The 17,318-nt window shown below is 60.4% G+C and overlaps 1 protein-coding gene across 2 annotated transcripts; it reads right to left on the reverse strand.

Annotated features, from left to right (window-relative positions):
* Positions 1-518: 518 nt before the first annotated feature.
* On the reverse strand, positions 519-15,425 carry FTCD (formimidoyltransferase cyclodeaminase). 2 transcript variants are annotated; one of them, XM_064476778.1, is made up of 15 exons: positions 15,285-15,387; positions 15,128-15,190; positions 14,399-14,582; positions 13,603-13,731; positions 12,663-12,751; positions 12,394-12,573; positions 11,289-11,426; positions 11,074-11,205; positions 7,185-7,246; positions 6,691-6,820; positions 6,442-6,603; positions 3,241-3,284; positions 2,887-3,025; positions 1,617-1,712; positions 519-664 (listed from the first exon to the last, which is right to left on the reverse strand). In XM_064476778.1, exons 2-15 carry the CDS (start codon positions 15,137-15,139, stop codon positions 578-580), a joined length of 1,584 nt encoding a protein of 527 aa, XP_064332848.1. In that variant the 5' UTR covers positions 15,140-15,190; positions 15,285-15,387; the 3' UTR covers positions 519-577. The 2 variants fall into 2 exon arrangements, with proteins under 2 accessions (XP_064332848.1, XP_064332844.1); XM_064476774.1 differs by lacking the exon at positions 15,128-15,190 and having other exon boundaries at positions 15,285-15,425.
* Positions 15,426-17,318: the final 1,893 nt, after the last annotated feature.

Genomic DNA, 17,318 nt, shown 5'->3' on the forward strand with positions numbered 1-17,318 from the left:
GACACCCCCCACCCAGAACCCCAGGGTCCGATGCTTCCCCTCTTCCGGCCCGGACTCGGGAACTGGCCCTCATGTCACCATTACCTCCCCAGGAACTCCTGGCCACCTGCTCCTTTTCCCCTTCTCCTGCCCTGCGAGGAGCTGGCGCGGCCACCCCTCACCTCGGAGGACTACGCACTCTACCACCCATGCAGCAGCGAGGCCTCGTCCCTCCGTGAGATGTGAGGGGTCCTGCTATGAGGCCCTGTTCCCCGGGCACCCCAGGAGCTCCTGTCTCCTCATGCTGTGCCCCCACTTCCTCCCACCCGTCTCCTTGTGCACGTAGGTCCCAGAGTGCCTGTCTCTGCCACTCAGCTCAGCCCTGCCCAGCCCCCACCCTGTGGTACCCCACAGGCACTCCACAGGCACTGGTGTGTTGTGACTTTACTGGAGGCTGCAGGTGACAGAGGGTGACGCCACCAACCCCAGACAGAGCCCACCCCCACCACAGCCCCCCTTTCCTTGCCCCCCACACCCTCCCCGCTCTGGGCCCCACAGCCGCCCTGTCCTCCCGACAGGGAGGTCCCCCCCCCAGCTGTCACTCCTGCCGGGCCTCCAGGCGGTCCAGCACCAGTGCTGCCTGGGTCTTGGCTTCCTGCAGGAGGCTGGAGATGCGCTGACGGACCTGACGGACAGAGAGACCTGGTCATCACCCCACTGGCCAGGCCTCTCTGCCACCTCCCTAGCGTGTCCACTCCAGGCGACCCCAAGCCCCTGACCTGGGGACCTCAGCTCCTCATGGGTCTCTTGGTGGGGGTGGGAGGGGCCCCTCTCCTTTCTGAGATGTGGGGCCAGCCAGACCCCAGTCTCAACGCTCTGGGCCATCCCACTTTAGCCATGACTGCCCAGGGCAGGGCTGAGTCCCCGATGCCCGAAGGGGCAGCACTCAAGTAGTCTGTCCTTTATCTCAGTGCCCAGGTGGTGGACAGTGACTTCCCTGATGGCCAAGCCCAGCCTGGCTGCAGCAGGCAGGTGCAGACAGGCTGGCCTTCGAAAAGGCCACAGTGCTCCCATTCCGAGCCAGGAAATTGCTTTTTAAAGATTGTCGCAAATCACAGAGACACATGGGTGGTGGCAGGGCTGGGAACAGGTGACTGCAGGGTCCCCTCTGGAGTGAGAAGCGGTGGTGGCTTCACAACACCATGAATGTGCTTAATGCCACTGAATTGTACCATGTAACCAGGTGAGCTGCACATTCTGTGAATTTTACTCTAATAACAACAGCAATTAAATTATCAGTGGAATAATGGCGTAGGTTGGTGACAGGTCTTCGAGACCTCGTGTTGCCAGTGCTACAGCCCAGCCCAGCTCAGGGTCCCCAGCCTGGCCAGAGCTGCAGGGGAGGGAAAGAGGGAGTGCTGGCAGGCGCCCAGGCCTCCACAGAGACCCTGAAAGAAGACCTCGGCCGTCGCCGGTGCCCACACTCTGCAGGCCAGGCCTCATCCACCCACAGGAGGTGCGGGACCGTCTCATCAGACGGACGTCCCCTCCCTCGAGGACCTGTTGGCCAGGTGCCCAGGCCCCACGTCGGTGGACCTCCAGCCCCCCGTTGGGGCCTGGCCCACGCTCCTACACACCTGGTCCTTAAACTCATCATCGGTGACACCCTTCAGGTTGATGACCACGTTGAAATACGCACCAAACACGCCTGTCTCCAGGGCCTTGGCTGCCACCTGCAAGAGTCACCGTGACGGGGCGGCCACCACGGCGGGCGACCAGCAGAGGCTCGCCAGGCCCACTCCGGAGCCGGGGACGTGGCCGCAGGAGCTCGTGCCCTGTCCGCAAAGCGCCCGGGAGCTCCCGCAAGGCGGCAGGACGGCTCTGAGGAGACCCCGGCCCTCTCTCCGAGCATAGAAGGCCCATCCAGAGACGGAGGTAACACACCCCCCATCCACCCCCGCTTCGAGCTCCTCTCATCTGAGCGAAGCCAGCCTCCTGGCGCACGGCTCAGGCCCAGGCCGGTCACTTCCCGGCCCTCTCCCTGGCCATGGGGGAAAGTCTTGGAGCCTCGGGAGCCCAGTTTCCCGCACAGCCCTCCCCCTCGGGTCACACGGGCAGGGGGAGCATCTACACAGCCCTCTGGAGCTGGGAATCACTGGATAGAGGCCTGGCCCTCCCTGGGGGTGTCCCAGGGCCCCCACGCCATTGAGAATTCAGAGGCCCACCCTCAGCTGACCATTCCACAGCCTGGTCCACACCTCACTGGCCTCAGTGCTCATGACCCCACAACCAAAGCTGCATGGCCCTTGGCCAGAGCAGGCCACAAGGAGGCCTTCAACAGTGAGCACCGTGTGCTAGGTGCTCACAGGCCTCATGGGCCAAGGGGGTGCCCAGAACGCAGGGACCTTGGTCTCTGGGCTCAGCAGCTTCCATACGTTGTCAGCATTCTCAAGGGGCCTCAGGGCTGGACACCAAACACAGGTGTCTGTCTTGTAAAGACCCTGAGAGCCCTGGAGCTTCAGGACAGGCTATAGAACCCGCTCTAATGTCCCTGGTCCCCACGCCCTCCACACACCAGCTGTGGACACATCTGTGAGCTGCTGTGGGGTTTTCTGGAGGGACAGGCGCTGGGAAGGAGTGGGGCAGGGTCTGTGGAAATGGTTAGGGATGGACTCTGTAGACACATTTGAGGTTCTGCCTCTCTGCTGGGATGCTCTGAACAAGACCCTTAGTTCTCCACCTTAAGGTGGGTAACTGAGCCGGCCCTGCTGGCTGAGGCCGGCCAAGACACCCTGCGAAGTGCTCGGGTCCAGGCCGGGCTCCTTAAACATACAGTGATCAGCTGTGGTGCCCAACGACCCTCCACACTGCCCCCACCCCCAGCGGGCAGTGGACCCCTCCCTGTACCTGCAGGTCCGACCGGCAGCCCAGGTTCCCACACAGGGCCAGCTCCTGCAGCGCTGGCCACAGTGAGGCCACTGTCTCCGCCAGCTCCAAGGGCACGGCCACCGCCTGTCTCAGCCCCTCTTGCAGGGCAGCTGTGCGCCTGAAAGGCAGGGCTCAGTGGTCCAAGCCCAGGGCACCCAGGCACCGCCAGCCCCACCCAACAGCTCCACCCCAAGCAGGCAGAACTGGGGGGGCCACAGGGACATCGTTCCTTAGGCACAACACACCAGAGGTGGACTGAAAGGTACCAGGGCCTTTCAGGGCACCTGGCGTCCACAGCCTGGTATGGCACCCCACGGCCACTGCTGTACTCACCTGTCCCTGTCCTCAGGTGTGTTCTTGGGCAGCTTCACTGCTTTCTGTCAGAGCAAACACAGAAACGCCCAAGGGAGTGACTGAGGAAGAGGGCCTTCTGGCCACACAGGGGCCTGGGGGAGTCAGGTAGCCTCCACACCCGGACCGCAGCTCCAGGGCCGGCGCCGCAACCGGGCACAGACACACTTTCGGATGAGCACTGCTAGTGGGTCCGTGGATTAAACTTCTCGGCATTCAGCCCCAGACAGAGGAAGGCAACATGGTGCGAGGCCTCCACATTGGGCACTGAGGGACTAGAGAGGAGGGGGCTGTGCCCTCAGGGGCCGAAGGGTAGCAAATCCTCCAACCCTCGACCTCCCCACAGCACTGGCTCCATTCAAGGCAACTGCGTGGCCCCCAAAGAGCAGACATAAAAGTTCAGGGCATGTCCCTCCCTCCCCAAAGGCGCCACCTAGCAGTGGTCACGCGGGTGTGTGACTCCCCTGGGTCGGGCAGGCCTGTCCTCATCCGAGCACCCTGTGCTGTGAGCGGCCATGTCCAGGCTCTCCCGCTCACACCCCAGTGTCCCAGCCCTACCCACGTGCAGGGCTTCTGGACAGGTCCAAGGATCACTGGGTGGGGACTGTGCCTTTCAGTTTTGCAGATTTGGCCAAATCTCCACCCCGAAGTTGTTACCAGTCAGCTGGGCCATCAGCCCTGCGCAAGAGCAAACTCTCCCAGGACCCCAGAAGCTGATTCTGCCCCTCCTGACACACCAACCTCCCCGGGGCCCCGCTGGTGTCCTGTCCTGCGACGGCTCGTTGCTCCTTTCCATGAACGCAGGACCCTGCTGGATCTGTGTGGCCAGACCCTGGTGGTGGCTTCTCCACTGGGCAGAACTCTGCTAATTTTAATCACGTCTGTCTTTCACGAGGCCACGTCTGTGCCTGGTTGAGGAGGCCTGGCCCCCAGAGTTGGACGTATTTTCTGAGCTACTGTGAGGTTGTCTAGGGGGCAGAGGGAGGTATATATCTAGCTTCTGACTCCATCCAGAGATCGCAAACGTATTTGGTGCAAGATAAGGCGGTTCCCTTATTTTTTTTCAGAAGTCCTTCTTCTTGCTGCTCAGCAGGAACATAAACCGCGCCAGTGTCTCCCCGGCTCACGTTTGTGTGCGGGTGACTGTTGGCTGGGTGTGTCTCTGTCTCGTCGTTTTGGTTTAGGTTTTCTCTGAACCACTCCGCTTCGCTAACTGTCTTTCTTCTTCTTTCCTGCCTTTTGATTAGATTTTCACGTTTCAAATTCCTCCTCCAGTTCTTTTATATTTGTCTTATTTCTAATCTGTAGTGGTAAGAATTTGTAATATTTTTAGTGTTAATAATTACACACTAATTTTTACATGTAAGCTGACGTTTCTCCTTAGTCACCTCTCAGTGTCGTGAGCTCATCAGCACCGGCGACTGGAAACTCCGAGGGAGAAGTCCAGTAAGTTTGGCCTGGGGAGGCCATTCAACTATGACACAAAACACAGGAAAGAGCAGAAAGACTGACTACTCGGCGGCATAAAGACACAGCTCGCGTTGTCAGAAACCAGTACAAGCGAAATGAAGGTCAAAGCACCAGCTGGGGATCCTGGATCGAGAAGAGTCCCAGTGAGCTCACCACGAGAGACGGAGAAGAAAAGGACACTCACTTCCCTGAAAAGGGGGCAAACACTCCTCCCGCTGCCCCGCCCGCAATGAGCCGCCCTCACCAGGGCGGCACCAAGAGACAGGCTGCGAGACCGCCCCGTCTGACAGCTCGCAGGTCGGGGGAAGAGGCGTGAGGACCGCACAACCTCTACAAGGCCCGCCGGACAGCACCCTTCAAGTGAGCGGCGCACCCACCCTGGGGCGAGAGTCCTTCTCCGAGTCACTCCTACTGCCCGTCCACCACACGCCTCCGCACGGACACTATCTGTTCACCCTGCGTGTCCCAGCTGCATCCCCAGCAGGGCTCCGCCCCAGGCAGCCCAGCGGGCCTCAGGGTGTCCCCACTCCAGGAGAACGTCACGTGAAGGGCTAATGAGGCAAAACTGAGCCATTTGTGTAAGAAAAAGAGAAACTGGGGCCATAGGAATGTACACAAATATCCCAGGAACTGGGCACTGGCAGCTGCACCTGCTCGGGGGGCAGGGCAGGTGTGCTGGGGGCACCAGCTACCTTCTGCCCTTGTGAACTCTGAACCCCTGAAGGTTTCACTTATTTTAAAAAGCAAGTAAGTGAAATTCAGCCTTAAGAGTCCTTACAGAAGAGGGTATCGGTCTGTATGCCTCCCTGAAGACCCGCTCCAGTCAGACGGTCACCTCTTCCAGCATCACGACTTCCTCAGACGGAGCTCTGATTGTTCATGCTCTCCGAGGTGCCCAGCTCCCAGAGGTCCCCTCCCGGAGGTCCCCTGGTCCACGTCCTCCCTTCACGCCCAGTCTTGCCGGCGGGGCGGCTCTGTCTGGAAGGCCCTGGGATGCCTGGTGTCGGTGAAGCTCACACCTTCTCAGGCTGGTCTTCCTACACCCACGGAGTTCGAGCTCCCTCACGCCCGCTTGTCCCGGGTCCTCTCTGCTGGGGTTGCTCACGGACCTGCCCTGGGGCTTCTTGGCCTTGAACTTGCATCTCGACCTTTCTGCCCCTGGTTTTGATGGAGGCCCCTCCTCTGCTCCCCTCCTAGGTGAGCGCTGTCTGAACCTAACCACCTGTGTGTCCGTGTGATGTGAACATTCTCCAGTGGCCTGCTTTTTGTCTTATGGCTGAATGTCTTCTCTGGTCTCTCTGAGACCCTGACTCACCCGCATTTCCCCTGTGAAGATTTCTGTTCCAGCCCTTCCTGGCATGTGAGCTCTCCTTTGGGGACCCTGCCTCCCTCCAGCGTGGGCAGATCTGGGTGCCACCCACCAAGGGGACTCAAGGGGCAGCTGGCCAGGGGACACTGAGCCTGGCTGACCCTCCGGGCAGCTGTCCTTCTCTCCCTCCCCCCACCAAGCCCTACAGAGACTCCAACCCGGGGTCCTGCCTGCACCAGACCTGCTGGGTTCAGCCCTGCACCAGCAGGGAGGGAAGGCCCAGTAGAAGCCGACCACTGTCCCTCCAGCCTCTCTGGGCTTCAGCCCCCTGTGCTCCAGGCCCACCTTTCTTCCAGACCAGCACTGCCCACTGACCCCCAACCTCGCCCAGGGCTGCAACTCACCAGGTAGGCCTCGAAGGCGCGGGCGTCAGAGTCCACCATCGCAGTCAGCTTGGCCGAGGCTGCGTGGAAAGGCGGGATCAGACGCCGCATGGTCGCGTCCAGGTGCTCAAACTGGCGCCGCCCGTAGGTCATGAGGCCAACCATGGAGGCCAGCGCGGCACCCTGGGGCGAGCAGAGCTGTGTGTGACCTGCCCCAAGGCCCTGCCCTGGCCTCCCCAGCATCCCCGCCTGACCCGGGCCTGCACTCACCATGGCTGCACAGGCCCCTGCCACGGAGCCGCCCCCCGGGGCCGCCGAGCGGGCGCCCACCTCACGGATGAAGGCACACAGGGGCTGGTCCACCAGGCTCTGCTGGGACCCGCCCTCAGGGACCAGGTACCTGCGGGGATGGGGTGCTGGGTGGGGTTCAGGCCGTGCAGGGACGGGTATCAGAGAAGGGTCCTGGCAGTGACTGCCTGGCTGAGAGTGTGGGCTGGCCAGGCCAGGGTCCCTGACTCCAGGCCACCGCCCCACACCCCACCCGCACCAGCATGGGGAGGGGACAGGGCCCAGTCTGCAGAGCAGCTGCCCCAGGGAGGGGTTGTGACCAGCCAGGAGCTATGTGAGGACAGAGCAGGACCTTGTTGGGGCCTCACTGCACCTCCCCTCCCTAAAGGCCCCCAGCCCCACGCCTGGCGACAGAGCAGAGCTCTGGAAGGACCAGGTGTCTGCACGCAGGCGTGGGGGTCGGGGGTGTCACTCACTCGACGATCCGCTCCTTGGGGTTGAAGGGGCACAGAGAGTCCAAGCCCAGCCGGCTGACCACCTGGAAGAGAGGCAGGTGACAGGGAGCCACCCGGCCCAGCCCCCAGCAAGGCAGGCTCTGGTGCTGGCCCCGCCTGAGCCCGTGGTGCATCCGCACCCTTGTGGGGAGCCAGCCCGGGCGCAGAGGCCACACCCCTGCCCACCAGCAGCCCTGCTGACCGCAAGCCCTCAGGCACCCTCAGGGCTGCCTGACACACCCACCGTGCTGCCCACTCGGAGACCAAGGCCCCGAGTCAGCAGGGCCTGTTGGTGACTCCCCCAGAGAACTGACAGCCATGCTGCCCCCACATGAGCCTGCTGCTGGAAGGGACCAAGAAAACTGCCTCTTTGGACAAGATTCCAGCTCCTCAGGGGCCAGATCTGCCTGGTCCTTAGAGTCCGGGAGCGGCCTGATCTGCCCAAATGTGAGACTCGCTACGGGGGAGATGTGCATCTCCCCTAAATCCGAGGCAGAGGTGGCAGCAGCCCTGTGAGGAGCAGACGCTCCGGACACTCGCAGTGCCAGGTGCCCACGGCACAGCCCCGGGCCACCGGAGCCAAGCAGAATAGACATGGGCAAGCGAGGCTTCAGAGTCATGAAGCAGCGGCCCCGGGACAGTCGGGAGGCCTCCCCGGGAGCCCAGAGACGGGGCTGAGCGCACGCTGAGAGCCAGCAGCCGCCACAGAGAACCTCAGAGGAGCGAACTGTCAGAGCGGATTCAGCACCTGGAAACCATCCGAGGCCAGAAATGCCCAGAAAGTCTCGCCCAGAAGGTGGGTCCACCCTGGAGGCATCTGAGCAGCCCCCAAGAGTTGGGGGGTCCTAAGACCGCACAAGTTGGGGTCAGACTGGACACCCCTGAAAGATGACATCTCCAAAGATGAAACAGGGAAAAAAAACACCCGCCACAGGAAATAACTGGGACACTTCCGGTCTCGGCCTTCTCTCTGGTGAAGCAGGAGAAATATCTCTCCTGGAAATTCTAACCATAAGAGTCCCTGATGGGGAGACGGGCCGCGGTTCAGGCAGAACTCCCTACTGTGTGGTTCCAAAACTCCAAGCAAAAGACTCATCTAAAGTGGCCCAAGCATCTAAAAGAGGCAAACACAAACTTTTAACCAAGAATTGCCACAGATGAGACTCCAAACAGGCACTCACAATCAAAAATCACAGAACACGTGAAGAAGTAATTGCTGTGAGAATCCACAGGCACGGCCGTCTGCAAAGTCAGACCTCCGGGACTACAGACCTCAGAACTTTCAGATAAAAAGTATAAAATGATACATTTTAAAAAGAAAAGAAGTGAAGGAGAAGGTACAGCGCAGTGGTAGAGCGCGTGCTCAGCAAGCATGAGGTCCTGGGTTCAGTCCCCAGCACCTCCATTAAATAAATAAATAAATAAAGCTAATTATCCCCTCCCCCCCAAAAAAAGAAGAGAGTATGAAACACATTGACCAGGAGTAAACAAACGTCAGAGAGGCGACAGCTCCCACAGAGAAAGGGTGAGGTCAGAAAATTCTCCATGCTGCTAAACTTGTGGCTGGAATTCAAGAAGAGCAGGACATTTGCACATCCTCAACTTCCTCCCCAGGCAGTGGTAATTAACGACAAAAGGGAAAACAGAAACATAGCAGTGAATAACCCTGGGTAGGGGACACCAGCTTGACCAAGGGACCCAGTAAGGCCCTGAGGAGGACCCCACGTCACTTCTGGGCTGCTCCTGCCTAAAGGCACAAGAAAGGTCAGCCTGGCACCCAGCGAGCAGCACTTCACAAAACCACCAGCCTGTGCTTTACAGCCCATCACCACCGTCAAGGAAGGGGCTGGCCCAGATTAAAGGCCACAAAAGACAAGGCACCTGAAGCTACTGTTGGTCTAGGCTGGACCCTGGAGTGGAGACAGTAATGTAATTTGATTGTGGTCGCAGATTAGATACTAGATTGTACCGGGTTGAATTTCCTGATTTTGAACGTCGCACTGTGATTGTGTAAGAGAACGTCCTTGATCTTAAGAAATACACCCTGAATGAATTCAGGGTTAAGGGCACAGTGGCTTCAATCTACTCACAAATGATCCAGAAAAAAGAAATGCGATTATATGTGAATACAGAGAAAGAATAATAGAGCAAATGGGGCAAAATGCAAACGATGGGTGGACCTAGAGATGAGGGAGCTCCTGGTACTGCTGCACCTTCTCTGCGAGGAGGAAATTACATCAGAATTAAAAGTTACGCAAAACTCTGTAACAGCTGGAGAGAAGACCGGGCCGCAGACTGCAACAGTGACTGAGAAGCCAGGCCTCAGAAGACCACAGCGGACCTGGCGGAGAGGAGTGGAAAGAAAGCGGAGAAAAGACAGACCGTGTGGAGGACGAAAACACTACCTCGGTGTAGCTGATGACTGAGAAGGAAAGGAACCGAAAACTGGGTCAAAAATACAGCGGAAGAAAACATCCCTGAAACGAAACAAGAGTGAGAACTCGTCCCAAAGGGAGAGCGACACAGACCAGCCAACACCAAGATGCGCGCGGCAGAGTCGCCGCCTTTCGAGGCAGGTTCTAAGGCAGATACTTAGCCACTGAAACAACCCCCTAAAAAATACCACAGCTCTGAAAAAAAAACCAGGAAATGGCGAGGAAGAGAAGAGGGAGCAAGTGCTGAGCACGTCCTCTCTCGCCTGCACAGCGGCAGCCGGGGCACAGGCGGGCCTCGCCCTGCCGCGCTTCAGAGGCCGCGCTTGTTTACAGACTGAAGGTCTGTGGAAACCTGGCATCGAGTTAGTCTATTGGCACCATCTTTCCAACATTCTTCCAACAACATTTACTTACTTTGTGTCTCCATCACATTTCAGTAAGTCTAGCAATACTTCAAACCCTCCACCAGCACAAAGATTTCCGCTGGAAGCTCAGATGATGGTTAACGTTCTTTTGCAATAAAGTACTTAAGGTACGTACACTTTTTTTAGACATAATGCTATTGCACACTTAACAGACTGCAGTCGAGTGTAAGCATAACTTCCATATGCACTGGGAAACCAAAAAATTCATGTGATTTGTTTTATTGCGATATTTGCTTTATTGAAATGGTCTGGAACCACACCTACGATATGTCCAATGTGTGCCTGTGATAAGAAAAACTGATAAATCAAATTGATACATTTGGATAAAGGTTTTAAATTAATAAATCAAAATAGAGATAAATATATTAAGTAATAAAGGTAATCACCAAAATACCTAAAAATTAGACTAACTCCTCCATAAACCGGAGGGGAGCTACAGCCTCACATGCTTAAAAACAGGACAAAAGTAATTCCAGACATATCTGCTAAATTAGTCAATACAAAAGGATAAACTCAACTACCAAAAAACAAAAACTTTCAGGGAAATCCAATCATGTGCTCATTGTGAGAAACACCCTCAAAACAAAATGACTCAGAGGCCAGGACAACAGGACAGCCAAGGCCTTGCCACACCCAGAGCAGGCCAGGCGGAGCTGGGACAAAGGAGCCACTTTGTGAATAATCATGGACGCTGAGTGTCATGTCCACAGCCAACCCCCCCCCATGCAGGAGGACGGAGGGGTGCTGGTCCCCCCAGGAGACACAGGCGCTGTCCTCTCCGCAGAGGTTTTACAAGATGGAACATATCTCAGTTCTCAAAGAAAACCCCAGTAGAGTTCCCCAAATGAAAGCAGCACAATCTCAACCTCGGGGCCCAGACAACAGAGCAAAGAGGCAGAGGAGGAGGCTCAGACTCAGCCAGGGGTTCCAGGCAGGGCCCCCGCCCCCCCACCCTGGCCCAGGGCCCAGCCCAACCCAGCCCAGCCCGACCCTCCCTGGGGCCCAGCCCACCAGCCTGATGCGGTGCTCCTCCTCCAGGAGGAAGAGGTTCTCCTTCTCGCAGTAGAAGGCGGCCACGTCCAGCAGGGCCTTCAGAGGCACCAGGCCCACCAGTTGCGAGCCCACCACTGGAAGGCTCAGCTCCTGGGGAGGTTAGAGGTCAGGCCAAGTCAGCACCCAGGGGCTGGGCGTGAGCATGCCCTGGGGGGGACCACAGCCCTGCTCACCTGGGCTTCTCTGCAGGCCTCCTCGAAGACCATGTGCAACCCCGTGACCTCAAAGTCCAGGAGGTTTGTAGACACCTGAGCCAGGTTCTTCTCATGCAGGTACCAGCCAATGCCCTGCACCTTTTCCAGGCGTCCTGGCTGCAAAGGACAAGACTTTCCCAACCTGGCCCTGACAGCCTCTCCTGGGCCCCGTTCTGAGAGCCTCCTGCCCAGCTGGCCAGGGGGCTCCCTTCATCCCCAGATGCCTGGATGAGGCAGGCCTGGCCTGTGCGGTGCTGCCCGGATGGCCAGTGCCAGGCGGCTCTCCCACTGTCTCTGTGGAGCCAGAGAGGGGCCTGCCCACCACAAGAAACGGAGGCCCCTAAGGGTCAGGGCTCAGCACCGAGATGCCTGCCCCACCCCACATGAGGCGCTGCCTCCAGACCAGCACTCCACACAAGCTTGTCCTGTGGGCCCGTCCCTTCCCTCCACCCCACCCCTCACCCCAGAGGCCAGCTCTCAGCCCTCACTCCTCGAGGTGACTCAGTCCATCCAGGAAGATCTCTGACCTCTGACTTCAACTGAAGCATAAAGAAGGATTTGGGAGATGCTATACATTTGTGTTGTGCTTGCAGACAACTGAGTCTGCAGATGGAAACTGGGCTCCCGGGGCCTTGGCTGCCTGGCAGGGCCCAGGTCCCCAGGGTGGGAGCTGACAGGTCTGCAGGATGTTACCCTCCACCCCCTCACCAGGTGTCTCTGTGTCTACCTGCGTCCAACTAGAACCTTCTCCAGGAGTGATGCTCAAACGAAGTGACAGCTGCCCTGGTAGACTGTGGTGTGGATTAGGGCACCTGGGGCACTCGGGGGCATCTGAAGGTATATGGGGGCACCTGGGGACACCTGGAGGCACGTGGGGGCACCTGGGACTCAGAAGCAGCTGTCTCCCTATCCATGAGGAAATACTGCAATATTCTAACAACAGCTGTAGCCCTGCCCACTTCCATGGAAAATGTCCTTTAAAGACAGGCTCCCCACGTGGCCCAGCCTTGAGCCTCCCTGGCGGGCCCCTCGGGGTTCCACAGGTCCCCCAACCCAACCCCGTGCGCGAGCCGGCTCCGCCCACCTGGTCCTTCCCGCGGCCCTGCTCCCGGAGGTTGAGTGCGATGCGGTGAGCCTGCTCCCTGGTGCCGAGCAGGTTGATGTTGAACGCGATGAGGAAATTCCGCGCCCCCGTGACGGTGGCCCCCCAGCTGGGGACAAAGGAGCTGGGCCCGAAGTCGGGTGCCCACTCGGCCTGCTTGAGCTGTGGGGCGGGCCCCCGGGTGAGGGAAGGGGAAGGAGGGCCCCTGCGCAGAGCCCACCCCCAACCCCCCACCTGGCGGGTCACTGCACCTTCTCAGGGAGGGCCTCGTACTCCCCGGCCCGGATGGCCGGCAGGGACCGGCGATGGGCCGTCCGCGCCGCCTCGCCGTAGAGGTACACTGCAAGGCGAGCCTGGCTGGTCAGGCCCTCGGCCGGTGGGCGCGCAGAGCCCCCGTCCCCGGAGGAGCGACCGGACAGGCCTGCCGCAGCTCCGTTTTGCTGGCGGCGCTCCTACCTCTGCGCCTCGTCGGATGGGCCTGGAGGGTCTCGGACGGGCACTGTGTGTGGGCGGGACCCTCCACCCCACCCCTACTGTCCCTGCACAGAAGCCCCAGGAAAAGCCGGCACGCGACCACAAGCATTAGGAGTGGATGTGCAGGGCTGGAGGGAGAGTCGTGTTTCCTTCCAAAATACATTTTCATTGAACGATAAACTTGCCCGTAAATTAAGCTGCACAAAGGAACCCCCCACCGACTCCCAACACCCACACAGCGCTGTGACAGACTGCGCCCCGTGTGTCCCTCCCCTAGGCCTGTCCATCCGCCCACATCGCCCAGGTCGCAGGGGCTAGACTGGGCTCACGTGTCCGCCCGAGGCCCTGTGTGGGGCCTCGCCTCCATTTGGTTAATTCCCCAAAGTGAAGTCGTTCCGTTAAGGGCAGACTGTTAGGGTTCTCCATCCGTCAGGCCCAGTCCTTACAGGGCGGCTACTCGGCCCCACGCCCCCGCGCGCGGGAGCAGCACCTCCCTGACGCGGGCCCAGCCTTGCACTTTGTCTCAGCGTGGGAGAAGAGGGACATATTCCTGTCTGTCAAAAATCTGCTTAATAAGTTTTTTTCCTTACAGTCTGCATTTTGAAGGATCCAAGAGCAGAGGACCTGAGGCATGGCTGCTGCTGGTGGGAACTGAAGTGAAAGGAGGAGGCCCGGCTGGGGGAGCCCCTGGGACCGGGCACGCTCCAGGGCACTCACCTGGCACGCCCAGCTCCTCTGCCAGCCGCCGGCCGAAGGCCTGGGCACAGAGCACGCACTCGTCCATGGTGACGCCCCTCACCGGGACGAAGGGGCACACGTCCAGGGCGCCCATCCGAGGGTGTTCCCCTGCGAGAGAAGAGGGCTGGTAAACGGGAGGTCCCGGTGGGGAACGCGGGGTGGACCCCACCCTCTCTGGCCCCTTCCACGCGCACACCAGCCGTCCACTCAGACCACAGGAGCGCAGGAAGAAGCAGGTACTCCGGCTAATCCGGCATCTCTGTAGGGAGCCCCATCCTCTCCTAAAAGGGGTAACTCCAAGCTCTCAGAAAGTCTCCGCCTCCTTCTCAAACCCAAGACTCGCCATGGGGCAGACGGAGCTGCCAGCTTTGGATCAGCAGCACCCCCTCCCCGAGAGAAGGCGGCCCCCATGTCCCCCTCCCCTCAGGCGGCTCCTCTGCTTGAGATAAGCCTCCATCTCTCTTCACCAATGGGATCACTTGTGCATTCCCTCCCCCACTGTGAGCGGCCAGAGACCCTGTCCTTTTGACCAGCTCCCTGGGTGTCCACCCACCTTTGACCCTGCTGCCCAGGAAATGTGTTTGATTTGTGGGCTGTTGACAGGTTGGGGAGCGTCCTCTCCCAGAGCCTGCTCAGAGCACAAGAGCCTCACTGCTGGTCACACCTGGGCCCCCAAAACGTGGATGGGGCCCAAGGGGCATCGGGCTGGCCTGTCGGTACCATGCCGCCCGCAAGCCCTGTGGGCAAGGCCGGCCACCGGTGCTCGGCCCCTCACCTCTGTGCCTGCTCATGTCGATGAGCTGAGAGGCGGCCCGGGCAGCATTGAGGGCCCCCTCCACCACGTCCTCGGGGCGCCCCACAAATGTGTAGACAGTGCGGTTGGTGGAGGGGCCAGCGTCCACGTCCAGCAGCGTGCAGCCCGGGGTCTGTGCCACAGCTCGGGAGATGGCCTCAATCACCTGGGGACAAAAGCCACTCTGTGCTTCGGTCTCCCCGTGGGGGACGGAGCAGGGACTGGGGGGCCATGCCTGTCCTGCCCCGACCCAGACACGGGCATGGAGCTGGTGCCAAGCATCTGGCAACTCCCCAGAGCAGGAGCCCCAGGGAGGAGGAACGAGCAGCTCCCTGCAGGACACATGGAGGCAGGAGCCTGGGCAGAGGGGCTGCCTGGGCCCTAAGAAGGTGATCTATAGGACAGGGTCACAGAGGGTCAGGGCCCCAGCCCCCAGGTGGCCTGCACGGGAGGAGGTGCATGAAAGGTCCGGAACCTTCTGAGGCAGCAGGAAGGCCTACCCAGCTCTCTGTGCCTCAGTTTCCTGTAGGTCACATCAAGATAACAGCAGTGCCCGCCGTGTAAGGTGTGGGGAGGGGAGGCCACGCCCCACAGAGACCTTCACCCACCTGGTGGGTCGGCTGGAGGGGTCTCCTTTTCACACGAGAGGCCGAGTGATCTGCCCAGACCCCACGCCCAGATCCAGGCCAGGACCCCTGCCTGGCTGCTCACCCCACGCCACATCCTCACAGCCCGCTGGTCACGTCCAAGCCCCCATCCTCATAGGGCACGTCCCTTTTGGAGAAAATTATCCCTAAGCCCCACACCAAGCACAACCGTCTCCTGTGTGAGCCCCTGTGCTGCCCCCAGCCACGCCCAGTCCCCTCACCTCCTGGTTGTTCCCCTCCGAGAAGTTGGGGACACATTCCACCAGCTGGGACATGGTCCAGGCCTTGATCCGTTGCTCCTGTCACAGGGCAGAGGCGGGAAGGAGGGACGATGAGCTCCGGCGCTGGCAGGACATTTATGCACCGGGCGGGGCCCTCCCCTGGGCAGGCTTCTCATTAACCACCAGTCATGCGAGGAGGGCTGTGGCACCTGTGCAAACTCAGAGCCGACCAGGGGTGGCCAGGCGTGGCGGGGGTGAGGGGCAGAACTGGGACCCCTGTGGGGCTGCCAACGGAGGAGGAGGATGGACGTTTCCGCCCAGGTTGGGGTGGGCTCCCCTGAAAGCAGGACGTGTGACCTGGACCTGAGGGGGAGGCCCTCATGAGCCATGGCCTCAGGTCAGCCCGGGCTCCAGTCCCAGCTAGTGACCCCCTGTGTGGCCCTCCAAGTGGCCTCTGGCCTGTTTCTTCCGGTGACAGCTGGAGCTGCAGGGCTGCAGGGGGACCGTGTGAGAGGCCCAGCCCTGGGCCCTCCCCTCAGCGGAAGTCAGCTCCCCTGGTCAGGAGGGAGAGCACGCGGGTGAGCGTGAGGGCGGGTGTGAAGGCGCTGCCCGTGGGGCAGGCACACAGGGCCCAGCTCTCCGGGCTGCTGCTCCCTGCAGCCAGGGGACCCCCACAGGGGGCGACACACCCCCAGTTAGCAGCCCAGGGCCCTCGGTTCAGGGGGCCGCTCAGGCCGATGCTGCTTGAAACCCTCAGTGATTTTCGAACGTGGATATCTCTGTCCCGCAAAGGCCCACCGATCACGCAGTCATGCTGGCAGCACGTGGACCCCCGCAACCCCCCATCCCATCTGCGGTCTCCCGGAAGCAGGCGTCCCACACAGACCTTGAGCGACCAGCATCTGAAGGTACTTCCCTCCTCAGCAGTCACCATGGGGCCAGTCGAGGAGATGCCCAGATCTCTCAGACCCTCAGCCTTCTGGGCTTCAGGAAGCCCCACCTCCAGCAGCTGCTTACGGGGACTGGAAGAGGGAGGAGCGGCTCGGTGAGCCGACACCCCCGGAGGCCAGGGACAGGCCGGCCCTCTCCCGCCGCGGCTCTCCCTGGTGAACGCGGGTGAGTGTGGGTGACGGCCGTACTGCCTCCTACTGCGGGTCCCAGCAGCACCTGGCTCCCCGCAAAGGCTCAACCAGCGCAGCTCTCCAAACCCAGGCTCCGACACGATGCCAGTCCCTCCCACACACCCGCAGCCCCAGGGTGGGGTGGAGGTGCCTGCCAGATGGCCTTGCCCCCAGCAGAGGCCCCAGGTGGTGGGCAGCCTCAGCCAGGGTAGGCCTGACAGCTGGGAGGGGTGAGGTCTGTTTGGGCTGAATTGTGATCCCCCCAGTTTGTGTGTCGAAGCCCTGATCCTGTGTGACCGTGTGGACACAGGGTCTTCACAGAGGTAGTTGGGTTAAAACGTGGTCCCTAGGGTGGTCCCTAAGCCAATAGGACTGGCGTCCTTGTGAGATGGAGATCAGGACACGGACACACACAGAGGGATGGCCACATGGGGACACAGGGAGGAGACGGCCGTCTACACGCCAAGGAGGGAGGCCTCAGGAGGAACCAGCCCTGTGGCACCCTGATCTTGGATTCCAGCCTGCAGACTGTGAGAAAATGAGTTTCTGTTAAGCTGCCCCGTCTGTGGTATTTGTCACAGCACCCAAGCTGACAGACAGAGGCCTGAGGAGCTGGGGCTTCTGGGACCAACACCCCAGGCTGTGAGGACCAAGGGACAGGTCACCCCAGCACCCGCATATGCACAGCAGAGGAGGAGCCAGAGCCCCTCCACTCGAAGCCCAACCCTGAAGGTGTCCTGACTGTGGGGCCCGGGGGGCAACTGCCCTCTCCAGGCCTCAGGAGAGATGGGCCAGGGGCTCTGTGCTTCCTTCAGAGACGGTTCTGGGCCAGGGCTTGCCCACGACTGGGGGCACAGACGCAGGGACGGGACCCAGCATGATGCTGGGGCCAGCTGTTGGGGGTGATTTTGAG

Source organism: Camelus dromedarius, chromosome 2 (genome assembly GCF_036321535.1).
Source record: "Camelus dromedarius isolate mCamDro1 chromosome 2, mCamDro1.pat, whole genome shotgun sequence".
NCBI lineage: Eukaryota > Metazoa > Chordata > Mammalia > Artiodactyla > Camelidae > Camelus > Camelus dromedarius.